Here is an 18,284-nt window from a genome sequence, read left to right on the forward strand (position 1 = left end):
GGGCGCGGGGAAGGAAGCAGCTACGAACCTTTGACCAGGTTAAGGCATTACTAGTCATTGGTTTTACAAACACGGTGCTGCTGAATTAGCTTCTCAGGGTTCTCCAAACTGCCTGCTCACATTTGCTCTATTTACATATAGGTTAATTTAAAAAAAAAAAAAGCCCTCTCTTTCTTCTTATTGATAGTCCTCAGGACACTTAGGACAAATGTAATTTACAATTGAAAGCTCAGAAGCTCAGATGGGGAAGGAATGTTTACACAACATTCTGCTGTAGCAAGGGTTCCAATAGCAAAGCGGGGAAGGGGCCATTTGCTCTCGCAGGGAAAGAGCCCTGACCCCCCCCCCTTCTCACGACCCTCCTCTCCCAGCAAGAGTTTGCTCCCGGGTGCACTCGGGTTATCTAGCTGATTCACTGTTGATGTAAAAACAGGGCTGGGCAGGCTATGTTGAAAGCCACTGAAAGCGGAGGAAACTAGTCACGAAACCCCACTATCAGCTGAGAGATCGCTTCCCGGTAACTCCGGAGAACTGCTAGCACTGTCTCCAGACTGGTGCACGTCCTCTGGGTCTGCCCGGGACGCAGAGCTCTTTCAGCCTCTCCCGGCCGCGACCGCTTCCCCCATGCTTGAGGGCGCCGAGCTTTACTTCAACGCGGACCATGGCTACCTGGAGGGCCTGGTGCGAGGATGCAAAGCCGGCCTCCTGACCCAGCAGGACTACATCAACCTGGTCCAGTGTGAGACCCTGGAAGGTAAGCTCCGCTCCTTTCGCCGTTTAAAAAGGAAAAAAGGGATTGATGCTGCCCACTGGAAGCATGGCCAGGGGGCCTGGGAGTCCAGGGCGGGTTCTTAGGCCCAGGGTCCAGACTTCAGGGGTCCATAAACTTGGACAAGGAAAAAACTTACAAATCTACTTTTAGTATTCTCTAAGTAAAATGTAGCATTTCCTTTCATTATGAATGTAGGTAACAAATCACTGCGGTTAGTACTTTGTAACCAACAGAAATTCAGTGTTTTCATATCCTCATACAGTTCTTGCAGATACATTGAGATATCATTTATGTTTTCACTCTTTCAAAATTATACTAGATATTGCACTCATCCTTGATATTTAATGTCTTAATAAAGAGTCACGTTATTACACATTTTAAAATATCTTAATAGCTATATTTTAAAATATTTGGTTTCCTTTGTACTACTATGTATTTTCGTTCTACATACTTATTTATTTATTTTTGGCTGCCTTGGGTCCTTTTTGCTGCGTGTAGGCTTTCTCTAGCTGCGGCGAGCGGGGGCTACTCTTCGTTGCTGTGAGCGGGCTTCTTATTGCAGTGGCTTCTCTTGTTGCGGAGCCCCGGCTCTAGGTACGTGGGCTTCAGTAGTTGTGGCACGTGGGCTCAGTAGTTGTGGCTCATGGGCTTAGTTGCTCCGCGGCATGTGGGATCTTCCCGGACCAGGGCTCAAACCCGTGTCACCTACATTGGCAGGTGGATTCCCAGCTACTGTGCCACCAGGGAAGTCCCTCGTTCTACATATTTATAAATATTATCTGGAGAAGGATATCACCAAACTGTTCAGGGATCCATGGCCAAAAAAAAAAAAAAATACCCTAAACCTTCGTCTAGAGAACTTTATTCTATTCTACTTACCAGTATCTATTAACACGAGAGTATGTATATTTGAGGTTTGTCTTTAATGCAGCTTAAGAAAAAGATCAAGAGACATGGTATGTGGTGAGGCCATCCTAGATTCAAAAGTCCTGACTTTGACCTCTGCCAGGAATAGGTAGGTGACTTGGGGCTGAAAGCCTCTGAGCCCGATTCCTGATTTGTAAAACTTGATGGTAACGCCTGCTTTGCTGAGTTGTTTGGAGAAATAACACGAGTACATGAGAGAGTGTGTTAAGAACTGTGAAACACTCTACAAATGGAAATTATCTCTTTTTTTTTAACCACTTTATGAGGTATGATTGACATGCAAAAAGCTGTGCATATTTAATGTACACAACTTGATGAGTTTAGAGATAAGTATACACCTGGGAAATCACCTCAATCTATGCCATAAACCCATCCATCACCTCCAAAGGTTTCCTCCTGCCCTCTGTTATTACTATATGTGTGTGTGTGAGTGTGTGTGTGTGTAAACTATAGGCTCTATGCTCTACAGTAGATTTCTAGGGCTTATTCATCTTGTATAATCAACACTTCGTACCCTTCTCCTCATTTCCCCCCCCCCCCCATTCTGGAAATTATCTTTTTCTTAAAAAAAAATTATTTATTTTAATTATTTATTTATTTTGGACTGCGTGGGGTCTTAGTTGCAGTATGTGTGCTTCTCTCTAGTTGTGGCGCACAGACTCTAGAGCACATGGGCTTAGTAGTTGCGGCACAAAGGCTTAGTTGCCCTGCTGCATGTGGGACCTTAGTTCCCCAACCAGGGACTGAACAAGCATCCTCTGCATTGCAAGATGGAGTCTCAACCACTGGAATACCAGGGAAGTCCCTGGAAATTATCTTTAAGCTACAGTATTTTCAAAGACTTACCAAAGATTTCACATTTAAATATATAGTATTTTTATTAATAAAAACACTACATTTGTTTACTTTGAAATATGCTTATAAAATTAATATAATAATGTCAATAATAGGGTGCTTTAAAACTTCTAGGTTATTCTAGAAAAAACAAGAAAGCAATAAGGATCAAGACTGCCAGGAAGAGTATTAGAAGGCAAAATAAAACAAAAACTCGGAGGTGAATTTGCAGGCTTCTCAAGTAGGGCTGATGTTCCTGAGGTCACTTTATGGTTCTGACCAGTTAGAGCCAGAGTTAAGGCAGAACTGCCCAAGTTGAGGGAGACCCTCTCCTTTCATTAGCAATGGAAAGAGCTAGACAAATCTTGTAGATGATAACTAATTCTGTTGGCTACAAATAATTACAATATAATCCCAAATCCTAAATCACTTCAGCATATTTAATTAGGAGTTTGGTGTCTGGAGAATGTTAATCATATATATATATATATATATATATATATATATATAATCAGCATAAATTAAGGTAGAAAAAATTAGTGAACACAGAGCATAATGAATGCTTCTGAGAGAAGCCATTTGAATGAATTCTCAATAGTTTTCAGTCAAGCTTTTAAATGGGCTGAGGAATGCAAATTTAAACATAAAAAATACATGAAATGTCTTCATGATACAAAGCAAGGTTTAACCAGCTCACTAAAGAATTCAAAGAGAAACCACCCTCAGCTTCAGTTTTGGGGAGAAGGAAAGGTTTCAGACCCTTTTGAAGACCTGAAGAATGAACTTCTTAGAAAAATACACACAGGTGCATACATATAGAATTTTCCATATAACATCAGGCAGTCATGGACCACCTGAAGTCATCCTGCACCCCAAGTAAGAAACCATCTTATATACACCATTGCTTTATTGTCATTGTATCTCATGGTTTCTACCTTTCTTTCCTCCAATTAATATATATATTTTTTTCAACCATTCGTTTTACACCTGTGTTTGAATCTGTTGCCAATCTGTTTGGAGACCCTTAGGAATACCAAATATGAGCCATCAAACTATAGGTTATAATGATGCATGAGAAAATCAATCTAAATAAAGTAAGGGTTTCATCTCCTCAGTTAACTGTTGAGGACTCTGAGGCTTAGAGTGGCTGTGACTAATCTAACCACCTTGTCAGGGGTGGGGTATGCAGACATCTGCATCTGCTTTTCCACTAAAATGTCTGCCTCCTGAGCATGAATGGAAGATACAGGAATAGGTCCATGTTGCTCTCAGCTCCATTTTGATACAGAAAATAATGTCTGACCTGCCTGTTTATTTTATAAGATGTTGGGAAATAAATCACTGGTGAAAAGCAGTGCAACTGTTGCATCTGTGAGTGTACTGAGAGAAACCCAACCACCTTCCGACCTGGCTTAAGACATGAAGAGAAGAACTCAAGGACACTCATTGAGATAGAAGTTAAGGATTTTAGGATTTGTTTACTTTCTCACATAATATGCACCATACAAATTATGGGTAAAGAAGAGTAGGTAAAACAGTGTCAGGATAGTACTATGTGTTGAAGCAGGCATTTTCTGTAAAGGAAAGCTAACTTGGCAAAACTTATATTTGCCTTTAGTCTTTTGAAGTCCTCTAGTCTTTAAAAGAAAAGTGTCCTGATACCAACAAGTTGTTTTAGAACCACTTACCAGGAACATATAAGGTTTCACGTAAATTTGGAAGAGAGAAATATGAAAATTGTCCAGAAAACCTTTGAGAAATCCTAGTATTTATGATTGTGTGAGTGTGGTCAGAAATACTCATCCACTCCAAGGCCTGACCCTGACTAACAGTGACCTGAACCAGTCACTAGGACCCTCTGTGACTCAGTCCTTCCAGGGGACAGGAGAGGAAGCCAGTTCACATGGCCTGTGTCGATGGTACTGCTTGGCGGCTATATTCACATAGAAAATTCTTAAAAAGTAACTTTTAAAACAAGTTCTTTAAAATTAACTTGAACCAAAATAATAATGTTAAAGGGACATAAAATAGTCTTTAGAAGAATGAACACTGCTAATTTTTTTAATTAAAACTTTTTTTAGAGCAGCTGTAGGTTCACAACAAAATTAAGGAGGAAAGGGCTTCCCTGGTGGCGCAGTGGTTGAGAGTCCGCCTGCCGATGCAGGGGACACGGGTTCGTGCCCCGGTCCAGGAGAATTCCCACATGCCGCGGAGCAGCTGGGCCCGTGAGCCATGGCCGCTGAGCCTGCGCGTCCGGAGCCTGTGCTCCGCAACAGGAGAGGCCGCGACAGTGAGAGGCCCGCGTACCGCAAAAAAAAAAAAAAAAAAAAAATTAAGGAGGAAAGACAGAGATTTCCTATGTAACACCTACTCCCACACATGCATAGCCTCCCCCTTATCAACATCCCACACCAGAGTGGTGCATTTTTATAATCAGTGAACCTACACTGATACGTGGTAATCACCCAGAGTCCAGAGTTGACATTTCAGTCACTCTTGGTGTTGTACATTTTATGGGTTTGGACAAATGTATAATGTGTATCCACCACTATTGTATTATACAGAGTATTTTCACTGCCCTAAAATTCCTCTATACTCTGACTATTCTCCCCCTCCCTGACCACCAGCCCGGCAACCACTGATCCCTTTACTGCTTCCCTAGTTTGGTCTTTTCCAGAATGTCACCTAATTGGAATCATACAGTAAGTATGTAGCCTTTCCAGACTGGCTTCTTTTACTTAGTGACATACCTTTGAAGCCCCTCCATTTCTTTTCATGGCAACACTGCTATTTTCATCAGATTTTTTTTTTAATTACAAACAAGACTTTTGTAAGTATTCTTTCCTCTTCAGAAAAAGGACAAAGTGGTAAAATGAATACTTCAGAGCTTTAGAATTTAGTAAGAAATAGCTTTTTCTAAAATATATGGTGAAAGTGATCTCTGGCTCTCAGGGTGTGGTAAGAGCGCTCTGGACCCAGCCTTTACCTCGTTCTCTTTGCCATCATTTTTGGGAAGGGGATGAGAGGAGGTGATTATAGCTCACGAACAATTACTTCCTTTTCAAGGGACATGACCTTCATTACTTTCCAACTGTGCCTTCACATGGGAATTCATTCATATATTAAGCACTTTCTCATTAGAGCCGAGGAAGTAAAGCTGGAAAAGAAATAGTCCCTGCCCTAAAAGGGCTCCAACTCTAGAGAATAAAAATATTGAAAAAATAAGAACCCCTTAATGATAGCAGTTGGGCCTCAAAATTCCAAATGCATGTACACTTGACCTGGTACTTCATGTAGCATTGCTGGGAATAGCAGAAAATGAAAAAGAAATCAAATATCGATTGGCAGGGAACTGGTTAGATAAATTATGGAACAGTCACATAATGGGATATTCTGTGGCTACAAAAAGAAAGAAAGAAAAGGAAAAAAAGAAAGAAAGAAAAGAAAAAAGCATGAGGACACACACACAGTCTAAGAGGACTGATATGGAAAGATATCTGAGATGTATTAAGTGAGGAAAGCAAGGGGAAGAACTGTGTAGCATAAGGATACTCTTTACTGAAAAAGGCACATACATTTAAAATATATTTTCTATATGATTGTCTCGATACAAAGAAACTGTGAAAGGATTCAAATGAAACTAAAACTAGTAATTTACTGGGGCTGGTAATGAGTGGTGGGGGTGGTGGATAGGTAGGTAACAAGTAGGAGACCTTTCATTGTTTACCTGTATTTATACCTGCTACCTATTTTTTTTATTTTATTTATTTATTTATTTATTTATTTATTTATTTATTTGTGGCTACGTTGGGTCTTCGTTGCTGCGCGTAGGCTTTCTCTAGTTGTGGCGAGCAGGGGCTACTCTTCGTAGTGGTGCGCGGGCTTCTCATTGCGGTGGCTTCTCTTGTTGCGGAGCACGGGCTCTAGGCACACAGACTTCAGTAGTTGTGGCACGCGGGCTCAGTAGTTGTGGCTTGCGGGCTCTAGAGCGCAGGCTCAGTAGCTGTGGCGCACGGGATTAGTTGCTCCACGGCATGTGGGATCTTCCTGGATCAGGGCTCAAACCCGTGTCCCCTGCATTGGCAGGCGGATTCTTAACCACTGTGCCACCAGAGAAATCCCCCTGCTACCTATTTTTAAATTAAAAAATTCATATAGAAGGAAGACTCTTATTTCAAAGGGCTTTCACCAAGCTCCTTTAGACATTATTTGTACCTCTAATTATAGTACTTATTTTCTCTGCCTTGTGTTAAAAACGCATATACAATACCATCACTTTTCTGTTCAAAAATACTTTCATCGGGCAGGATAAACTTCACTCAGTTTAAAAGCTGGAGCAGTCTGTCCTATCTCTACCTGGTAAGCGTTTCCTCAGAACCCTTCTGCCCTTCTACAGTTATTCCTTCAGCCACAAATTCCATTCACCATCCTGCTTGCCTGGAGAACACCCATTCCTCTTTAAAGTCTCCACTTCCAAGTCAATTTCTCTATAAACCCTTTTCTCCTGTATCCCTTTTGGGACAGAATTGACTAATCTGAATTTTGTGCTCTATTGTGCCTTGTAATGGACCTAATTCTGTGTAGCATCTGTGATATTTGCGTAAGTATGTCACCCTGGGGCAGGACATTTGTCTCGTTTATCTATCTAGTCCTCTGAATTATCAGTTAAGGGCTTACCTCCTGAATGAATAAATGAATCTGTCCCCTTCTAAATTTAAGCCTTAAGGGCAGAAACTATAAATATGTCTGGTGTTAATTAACTAGGTGGGAGAATTCTTTCACAATGTAAATGTATATCAGATCACCACAATGTACACTTTAAATATCTTACCATTTTATTTGTTGGTTATACTTCAATAAAACTGAATTTTTTTTTAAAAAAAGACTTTTGTTTTAAGGGTAGAAACCACACCTTATACTTTTTTGTCTCCTAGCTTCTCTAGCCCAAGGTTATGTTTTGCACATAGTAAGAATCTGAAAATACGCATTAGAAATGTCTGCATGTTTGAGTTTAAGTCCTGGCTCTTCTACTTTCTGGCTCTGGGGTGTTAAGCCAGCTGCTTAACTTTTAGTCATGGTGCTTTCTTATCTGATGCTTAGATGGTATCTCCCTGGCCTAACTCCCAGTTACCAGGGGAATTAGAAATTTCTGAAGGTGTTTTGTAAACTGTAAACCATAGGAATTCCTGGGAAGTCATAAGAACACGCCCTGAACTGCAGTGTATATACAACAAGAATTAATTTACCCTCTTCTGCTGGACTCTTGAATTCCTAAAATAATCCTTCCATGTCTTGGTTATGGTTAATGGTGTTTGGTATATGATTCTAAGTAGCTGATTTTATTTGCCTTCAAAAGCACTGGTTTGTTTTGGAAATATTCATTCTATAAATAAACAAAACAATTAAAAATATAAGAAGAGTTTAAACCAATAGATAGAAAATATATTTGAAAGTGAACCAAATCTTGAAAGACAGTAGGTTGGGAAAATGCCAGTGAGATAAGGAATAGGAGGTGCGTGGAGGGGAGTTGATATGGCAAGACATCCTAGGTTCTTAGGGAGAATTAATGAACTATAGATAGAAAACAGTAAAAGCATATGGGTGAGGAGTAAAGCAGTTTGGCTGCAATACTAGCATACTTGGAGAATAAGGCAAGAATTTAGGTTGGGAAATTTTTTGAAGGCCCTTGAAAGTCTAATTATGGAGCTTCAAAATATTGGATGAGGAGGTACGTTTGAATCTTCAGTCAAATACTTGTAAGCATAGAAAACATGAACAAGTTATTTCTCTGAGCATCGGTTTCTAAATCTATGGGTTTTTTTGTTTTGTTTTGTTTTTTGCGGTACACGGGCCTCTCACTGTTGTGGCCTCTCCCGTTGCGGAGCACAGGCTCCGGACGCGCAGGCTCAGCGACCATGGCTCATGGTCCCAGCTGCTCCGCGGCATGTGGGATCCTCCCGGACCGGGGCACGAACCCGTGTCCCCTGCATCGGCAGGCGGACTCTCAACCACTGCGCCACCATGGAAGCCCTTGGACATTCATTTTTATAGAGTATCAACAGGAAGCTGCACAGAAGAAATAAAAATAAAAAAAGATCTATCCAACAAATTAATAAAGAAGAGATAACAACCAGATAGTTGTCCTGCCTCACTGGCTAAGAGATCTCAGATAATTCCCTGAACCCAGTGAACTGCAGCCCACAGAAGATGCATTTTTACTTTATGACCCTGTGTACACACATGCGGGCACATTGCGTATACACTACTCTGGGTGATATACTCAGATATTTGTTATAATAGCTCGATCTGTTCCTTTTATGTTATTACATCTGGGACCTATAAAATTGATTTCGTTGGTAGTGATCTCACAGTTCCTCATTTGAATAAAAAAAGAAAAAAATGCCACTTGACACACTACTCTGGATAAGAAAGGAGTGTAATTTTCCAAAGTGTGCTGTGTGGGTGTCTCCGTTGATTTCTGGTGGCTTGGGAGGTTCTGTACCGTACTCTTTCTAAAGAAATCATTCAAATTAATGTATTAAAGGCTTTCAGTTCCTGCAGTTAAGAAGCCTTTGTATTCCAAATGTATTTGACCACAAAGCTCTATTCATCACATATCTATTTAGATAAGCATTTAGGGAAATATGAGGAAAAATATGTGATCCTATTTTTAAAACTATAAAACTATAAGCATTATTGTCATTACTGACAGATAATGATATTATCTCAGCAAATATTTCAGTTCTTAAGATTTTCTTAGGATCTGATTGCAAGTGTCCCTTGGATCATCTTGGGGCTGGTGAGACAGGACTCCTTCTATCTCAACTGTCTCTCCACCAGGCACAGTATTACAAGATTGCTTACAAGGTCTGAAACACTTGAGACATTTTTTTTAATATAAATGTATTTATTTTACTTATTTATTTTTGGTTGCATTGGGTCTTCATTGCTGCACTCGGGCTTTCTCTAGTTGCAGGGAGTGGGGCCTACTCTGTTGTGGAACAAGGGCTCTAGGCACGTGGCCTTCAGTAGTTGTGGCACACGGGCTCAGTATTTGTGGCACACGGGCTTAGTTGCTCTGCATCACGTGGGATCTTCCTGGACGAGGGATTGAACCTGTGTCCCCTGCATTGGCAGGTGGATTCTTAACCACTGTGCCACCAGGGAAGCCCTGAAACACTTGAGGCATTTAATTTCAGAATCTCACTGGCAGCTGAAAGGTATGGAAGTTATTTTGCTTAAAAGAACCATATGTCACATGAGCAATATACCATGGTTTTGGAAGAAATATCATTTGTGTCACTTCTGTTGGCAAATATTCCTCAGTGCTGAGAAGGCAAACTGTCAAACTGTATAAAAATCTGACTGTCAAAATAAAAGCCAATGAAGACATAGCAAAAGAGTATGATTTTTTTAATTAAGTTAATTAAATAGGTAATTGAGCAAGTAAGTTCTGCAGTCAATCAGATGAAGAGCATTTCTGATTCATGACCTACTCCAGACACTGAGGAAGAATGCCTGTCTGCTGAATCTCAGAGACTCAAGAGCCACTTGAGTGCCTAACTGAAAATCCACCCTCCCCCCAGCTTACAGAGCAATTAGTTCATAGCCCACAGGGGCTCCCTGTTATCCTCAGGATCAAGGAAGTCACACCAAGCCTTCCTGGGGATAGCCCCTGCTTATTTCTCTGTCTTCACTTCTTACCCCTCCTTCTCTCCCACTAAGTGCTTCAAACCACACTGAACTGTTTTGAGTTTCTTGCACCCACCATACCCATACTAATTCATGGAATGCCTTCCTTGCGCTCTTACATAGTACCTTAAGGCTCACCTCTGGCTTAAGCTTCTTCTGAAAACTCTCCTAGGTTTTTTTGCTCTCATCCCTATGCATCTTGCTCTTATTTTCTATGTTCCCATATATCAAGGTTCTTAGCATTTTTTTTTTTTTTTTTTTTTTTGGCGGTACGCAGGCCTCTCACTGTTGTGGCCTCTCCCGTTGTGGAGCACAGGCTCCGGACGCGCAGGCTCAGTGGCCATGGCTCACGGGCCCAGCCGCTCCGCGGCATGTGGGATCTTCCCGGACCAGGGCACGAACCCATGTCCCCTGCATCGGCAGGCGGACTCTCAACCACTGCGCCACTAGGGAAGCCCCCAAAGACATTTTTGATATTCAGATATTTAAGAACACTTATACATTGGGTACTGCACAAGGAACCAAAAGATAAAAGATATAACTAAAAGATATAACTAAGAAAGCAGAACTGCATTTTTGGAGTTAACATATTAAGACTTTATAATATGCTGGGACAGGAGCTGTGCTAGAAATATTATCCAAGTACTTTGAAATTCAGTGTGAGATTGAATAGTTCTGCCAGACAGAATTAAGTCTTTACAGAACAACTGATAATCTGATTTAACTGATTGTCAATAAATTACAGATTTTTAAGATATGAGGCTGGATTTGAGTCCGTTTATCGACGTGATTTTGAGCAAGTTATTAAGCTCTCTGAGCTGCAGGGTTCTTATCTGTAAAAGGGGCTAAAAATCATTCCTAACTCATAGGGTTGCCATGAGTAGTAAATGAGATAATACACACTTGACACAATGCCTGATATGCAATAAGCACTCAATCACTGGTAACTATTATTTTAATGCTGAAGGATACATTATAATGAGCAATCTAAAAAGGGGAGGGGGCCAATTCTATAGCGTTAGATGGGATCAGTATTAACAGAAGTGTAGGGCTGGAAAACAAATGGTTTGTTCAGGATGAAGTGACAATAAATGAAGTTGGAAATCAAATTATCTGGCAACCAAAAGCATTGCCATTTAAAGGACACCTAGCATGGTCCCATGGAAATGATGTTGGAATTCAAGAGTAAGGAGACCCATCTCCTAGTTTAAGCTCCACTACTATAAAACTCCCATTTAGACCTGCTGAAACTCAATTTCTTCACCTGTAGTCAAAGGATATTGGTGGCTGCCCTCCCATAGCCATGGTAAATATTAGTAATAAACTTTTCTTTTCCATCAAGCTGAGATGGAGGCTTAGTATCCTCAAACAGTTTTCCTAGCACTATTTTCACATGACTAAGTTGGCTCAGGTAAAACCAATTTGCAATCTCTGGACTAGGTGGTTTTTTACGTTCTTTTGAGCTGTGCTAAATAATTGTAGATTTTTTTCAGGTAATTAAAAATTGTTATATCGTACTATACAGTGTTAACATGAATTTTTTATTGCTTTAGAGATTGATGCTCAAATCTAAATCATATGTAGACCTTATGTTAAGGTCTAATAAGATAATAATTAAATATGCATTTCATTTGTCATAAAGTTACCATACTGTCAATTAATGTTGTAAAGGTTATTCATGCATGTTCAACATTTAACCTGATTTGGGGTTTCATTTAATTTCAGATCTGAAAATTCATCTCCAGACCACTGATTATGGCAACTTCTTGGCTAACGAAACAAATCCTCTTACTGTTTCCATTATTGACACGGAGATGAGAAAAAAGCTATGCAGAGAATTTGAGTATTTCCGGAATCATTCCCTGGAGCCCCTGAGCACCTTTTTCACATACATGACGTAAGTGGTAGCAGGAGGCCCTACTCCTCCCCAGTGTGATTGTGCAAACAACCCCGAACAGTTAACAGGTGGGGTGTTAGGCTGACATGAGGCTTAAGACCTCTTCTACTGTTTGAAAGTTTGAATACTTTCAATTCTGAGCAACTGATAAGCTCACAGAGCTGCATTTTCACTGTTAGAATATAGATTTCATTTATTTATAAACGTGATTAGATAGGTTGCGATGGCCTCCGTGTAAAGCAGTGTTTTCAGTTTTCATTCTAAAAAATAAGTACTGCTGAGGCGTGAAGGTAGATATTATGCGACGTTTTCAGATTGCTTGTCAGGGTGGGGTTGAAATATCACAAATCGTTCTTAAAGCCACACCTACCCTTTCCGGATTCATCTTCAACAGCATAAGGAGTTCCCATCAGTTATATGTGTTTTATTTTTATCCCTCTCCATCACCAGTGGTTCCAGTCTTTCAGTGTGAAGGCCCTTCTTTTTAAAAAATGTTTGAACTTCTACACAATAGCAAATTGTATTTCTTAATCCGTTAATAGATTATATCCAGCGCTCAAAACTTTGAGCTTCTCTAGTTGTCTTAGCTGACAAACTGGGAACAAACGCCCGCAATAGATGAGCTGTTTATCATGTATATACAATTTAGATGTAATATACAAAGTTATGATTACTAGATCCAGGGCCCTTTATTCCACATGTCCCCTCCTTCCCCACTCAGTTCCGTTCCCTAAAAGTAGGTACTTCTCAGTTTCTTTTTCTTTCTTTCTTTCTTTTTTTTTTTTTTTTTTTGCGGTACGCGGGCCTTCTCACTGTTGTGGCCTCTCCCGTTGCGGAGCACAGGCTCCGGACGCACAAGCTCAGCGGCCATGGCTCACGGGCCCAGCCTCTCCGCGGCATGTGGGATCTTCCCGGACCGGGGCACGAACCCGTGTCCCCTGCATCGGCAGGCGGACTCTCAACCACTGCGCCACCAGGGAAGTTCCCTCAGTTTCTTATTATTTTTCTAAAAAAAAAAAATGTACATTGTGTATGTATATTGATGCACACTCAACCCACCCTACCCCCACATTTTCAATTTATACGAATGGAATCAGTTTTTTCCCACTTAATATTTGTTAGAAATATCCTCGTCAATGTCATACTTTTTTAAATAACTGCGTAGAAGTCTGTGTTTGGTACATATCATGACTCCATTTATCAGGCATCCATTAACAACTAGCTAACTTTTTTTTAATTACAAAATGTTTTGCAGCTAGCTTATTACTGTGTAGGTCTTGAATTTATTTCTAAGCTAAATTTCTAGCAGTGTGAGTAGTGAATCAAAGGAATGCCCCATTTTTATCTTAACAAAATTTGCTAAGTTGAACCATCCCAGCACCACGTGAGAAGGCCTGTAGCCCTAACCATTACCAACATCACTTACTACCTTCTTAAGTTTTGCCCTTCCAATAGGTTAAAAACTGTATCTCTGCTTTAATTTATATTTTTTTATTAGCAAAAGGGAACATCTTTTCACACTTAAGTAGTCAGGTGTATTTGTTACCCGATCAAATACTTTTATTTGCTTCCTGACCAAATACTTTGTCTATTTTTTTAATTGGGGTATTCAGCACTTTTTGTTTATATATAAAAGCTCTTTTTAAATTAAGAAAGTTAACCTTTCATCATATGGGTTGAAAATTTATTTTCTCAGTTTGATATAATATAATTTTATTTTTATATTGTTTGTTTGCTGTAGGAACATTGAAAAATTTTAATTAGCTAGAATCAGTAGTCTTTTCATTGTACAATCTTTTGATTATTGTGTCCTGCTTAGAAAGGCCTTCTCCACTCCAGCTCATCAATAAACTCACCTGTCTTTTCTTCCATTTTTTTGCTGTTGTTGTTGATGTTTCATTTTTTACATTTAAAACTTTGATTCATCTAAAATTTATTTTGGTGTAAGGAATGAGACTAAAGATCCAGCTCAAATTGTTCTTCCCACATAGTGATCCAGTTTTTCTGTACCATTTCCGTAAATAAGCAAGTAGAAGAAATGATCATAATTCCAGGCAGGAAGTAACCACTGATGTCCCTGAGACATGTTGTTAGTGCCTATGTTCCTTGTTTGTGCAGTCAATCCTCCTATCAGCACTGTAGTATAGAATTTTATTTATAGGCAAGACACAGAGGCTGACATTTTTAAAGACTCCACCAATATACAACTAGTCAGGGATGAAGATCAGATATGAACTTGGGTCCAACTCAGTCTAAAGCCCAAGCACTTTTTTTGAGAATTCTGGAAGGGCCGACATTGTTGCCAAGCCTGGAAATGGAGTAGAATTTGGAGATTCGGGAGAAGGCTGAACATCTGGGGTTGACGCATGAAGAGGGAAGGATTCTGCCTGCATGAGGAATAACTGGTCAGTTTGGGCTGGAGTAGGCTGTGCAAAAAGGGCAGGAGAGAAATGGGGAAGGGAGGCTAGAGAAGTAAATTCCAACCAGATAATGGAGTCTTCAGTGACCAGGCTAATGAAACTGGCCTTTATCACATCAGAATATTTTTCGTGTGTGTGTGTGTATGTGTGTGTGTGTGTGTTTTGTTGGTATCTGCAAGACCTTTCCTTAAAAATAAAATCTTTAGCAGAAACCCCAAATATAGGAGAGACAAAAGAAAAGGCCAGGTTTGCTCCCAAGATTAATACCTCTCCATAACAGTTGGGGTGAAGTAGAATGCACTTGAGCTTTGGACTGAGTCAGATCCGAGTTTATATATAATCTTGAATGGCTGCCTGTGAGAGAGGACTTGCAAGCAGGGAAGCCTCCTGCAAAAATGTCTGGCATGGGTAATTATGAAGACATTAAAGATTCCTGAGCTTTAAGACAACATGGCCATAGTTGTGTAACAGTAAAAATGATAATCCAAATGCTAGACACCACTTATGAACTATTGCTATATGCCAAGGCTCTGCTAAGTGCTTTACAAACATTGTCTCATTTAACCCTCATGACAAGTCTTATTCAGTTCTGATCATCACCATTTTAAGGATGAGGAAACGAAAACTCAAGTGCAGCAATTTGCCTAAGTCACAGATCTAAAAAGTGGAGGAGTCATGATTTGAAATAAATGTTAGCAGTAGGCTTTGTAAAATTATTTTGCTCAGGGCTTCCCTGGTGGCACAGTGGTAGAGAGCCCGCCTGCCGATGCAGGGGACACGGGTTCGTGCCCTGGTCTGGGAAGATCCCACATGCTGCAGAGCGGCTGGGCCCGTGAGCCATGGCCGCTGAGCCTGTGCGTCCGGAGACTGTGCTTCGCAACGGGAGAGTCCACAACAGTGAGAGGCCCACGTACCGCAAAAAAAAATAATAAATAAATATTCTGCTCAGATTTTAGATGAGTTCGGAAAATCTGACCTGTGATGATGACAGGGGACAGTCCAATTTTAACTGAATGAGAAAACTGCCAGGCTTTGTACTTTTTAGGTTCCAAGACGATCTCACATGATGAAAATTTTCCCCAAATATGTGAAGAGATGCTCCAGCTCTAAGAATGACTCTGAGTCATTTGGTCAGTGGTTCCTCTTAAGTGATGATTCCATGATTTATTGCTTCCTAATAATAGAATCTTAAACCTGGAAGGAGCCATAGCATTAATTAGCCTTCTTATTTCACAACAAAATACCATGTCAATCTAGTTAAAATATACTGTTTCTAAAAAAAATTACTTAAAATTCCAAATATTTCTAGTCATTAGCGATGTTTAAAAACTGTATATAAGAATTCAGACAGTCACAAATACCTGGGTAGAATGTTAATAAAAAATAAGACGTGGAAATGTAGTTTTGGTAGAATCAGTTTTGTTAGTAATGGACATGTTTTAATTTATCTTCTGCCTCTCTGTGTCTCTCTCTCTCTCGGCTGTAAACTCTTTGAATTATTTCTTTTAGTATCTCTATCTGGACTTACAAGTATATAATGGGCACTGAATATTTGCTGAATCAATATATAATCCTGTATTTACCAGTATCTTACACATACATATAGAAACATACTTTCAGACAGTTCAGGATTTTATATTTTATATAGTACTTGAGAATTGGTTATTTACTGGCCAGTATGTTAGGGGTAAAAACCAAATGTCATGCCTGCCGATACATTTTGTGTGACCGTGTCAGTCTTTACAGTAATTTTTAAAAATATGTTTAATTAAGGCTTGCATTCTCCAATTAGCCACAGTCGCCAACATTCCCTTTTGTTTTATGATCTTCAGGTATTTAGGTTACTTATCAGACATCTGACCTAGCTGTTTTACCTACGTCTCTACACAAAGAAGTGTTTATATCTCCAGTTTTCAAACTAGAGAAACTGAGGCTCAACATATTAATGTATATTTCAAAGCCACAACAGTATTAAGAGATTTGGAAGGGATTTGATTTCAGGTCCATCATTCTAGAAAACTAATGATCTTGTACTGGCCCAGTAGTTTATAAAAAGGCAAGTAAATCAGAAATACCTGTGGGCCTTTAAAAAATAAGTATATTTCTGATCCCTATCCCAGGAGATTCTGATCCAGTTGGCCTTGGAGTGGGGCCCACCTGTAATTTGGAAGGCATGCAGGTTATTCTGATGTGCACCCCTAATTAAAAATGTCCCAGTATGGTGCCTCAACTTTATGACTTGGAAGTCACTTTCACAATTATTCTTATGAGTTTTTCACCACAGTTAATTACATGGTTAGGATTATCTCCTTGTCAGAGACCAGAGAGCTCAACTGCACTGAAACCTAAGTCTTCTGAATCTCAATCCGTGGTTTGTTACACCATGTCATGTGACTTGCCAACACTGGCAGCATCCAGCTGTGCTCTGCAGAACCTAAAGATGTGTTACCATAACAAAAGGTAACAAACGTATGTGTGCAGGACAGTTGTCCAATAGTTCTGAAACTATTTTTCTTATTTCTCTTTTAGAACATGTTGCAAAGTCAAGTGTCTGTCTAGCGCCTGTGAATTCCCATCAAACAGGATTACTTCCTGCCCTATTAGGAAATGCTCAGGGCATCATTATGAAAATGATTAAGTCAACCCTAATAGAGATGGTCTAAATTTAAGGTGGTATGATAAATATAATCTAAGCATTGCACATGCGTGTGATATAATTACTGTATATGTAAAACTTGTTTTGAAAATCTGGAATGGGTATTTTTAAATGCCTAATAGCAGGAAGATCTGAAGGTTTTTATGTACTATAATTATACACAGTGGTGTGAAACAAAGGAATGAATCCAATAGCATTTTAATGAAGAGACTATGTAATATAGGCTTGGATTGTTTTATTTTTCTTCCCTCCTACTCAACACTTTCCAGCAGCATTTCAATTCCTCCTATCTTTTGAGATTAGCCATCTGACTAGAATAACATTTTAATATTCAAAATACTAATTTTATTTTAAGATTGTTTTAATCTCTTGAAATAATCAAATTTTCTCAATATAGGATGACCAAGGAAATATAATATTCAATACTTCACAGTAACATCGACCAAGAATCGTAGGTTAAGGACCACACAGTGAAGAAATCTTTAGATATTCATTTATGAAAGCTAACCAAAGTTCTTGACTATTCCAGTGACACTTTATAACCCTGCTGTAGGCTTTGAGCTGTGCTGTACATTAGGAGGCTGTATACCTTGGTTTGCCCTAAAGGGTTTCTCAGGATGAGGTCTTTTGATGCTCAAACCAGGAAAAACCTCAGCAAACTGGATGAGTTGGTTACCCCATCACTTGTTAGTCAAAACATAAATAACCTAATTCTGAGTCGCTAAGAACTTACATTCTAATGGAGCAAGCATATGTGTCACAAAGGGTGAAAAGATGACGGAATTAAGCAACGGCTATAATAGAGACTTAAACATTCAATTAGAGGATTCTGGAGGATGAAATAACTAAATCTGGTTTTAAAAGATTTTGCAGAGAAAGTAGAATTTGAACCAGTATTTCAGTGGGTATCTGATTAAAAGAATACATGTACATCAGTGAGGCATGATAAGATTGTGTATCTTGAGATAAGTCATCTCAGGTGTGGCTGGAGCCCACACAAGAGCAGGAGCATGGGCTGGGGAATGAGAGTCAAGAGCCCGGCCTGATTTAGGGCTCTGGCCTAAGTCTCTATAAGTAACAATCAAG

General features: G+C 39.7%; 1 protein-coding gene across 1 annotated transcript in view; it reads left to right on the forward strand.

Annotated features, from left to right (window-relative positions):
- The first annotated feature begins 531 nt into the window (after positions 1-531).
- Positions 532-18,284, forward strand: part of ATP6V0D2 (ATPase H+ transporting V0 subunit d2) — a 47,252-nt gene continuing 29,499 nt past the window's right edge. Inside the window, exons 1-2 of the mRNA XM_060116102.1 lie at positions 532-754; positions 11,951-12,122. Coding sequence (XP_059972085.1) covers positions 625-754; positions 11,951-12,122 — 302 coding nt within the window. The 5' untranslated portion in view covers positions 532-624. The remainder of the gene's footprint in view (positions 755-11,950; positions 12,123-18,284) is intronic.

Source organism: Mesoplodon densirostris, chromosome 13, assembly GCF_025265405.1.
Source record: "Mesoplodon densirostris isolate mMesDen1 chromosome 13, mMesDen1 primary haplotype, whole genome shotgun sequence".
Taxonomy (NCBI): Eukaryota; Metazoa; Chordata; class Mammalia; order Artiodactyla; family Ziphiidae; genus Mesoplodon; species Mesoplodon densirostris.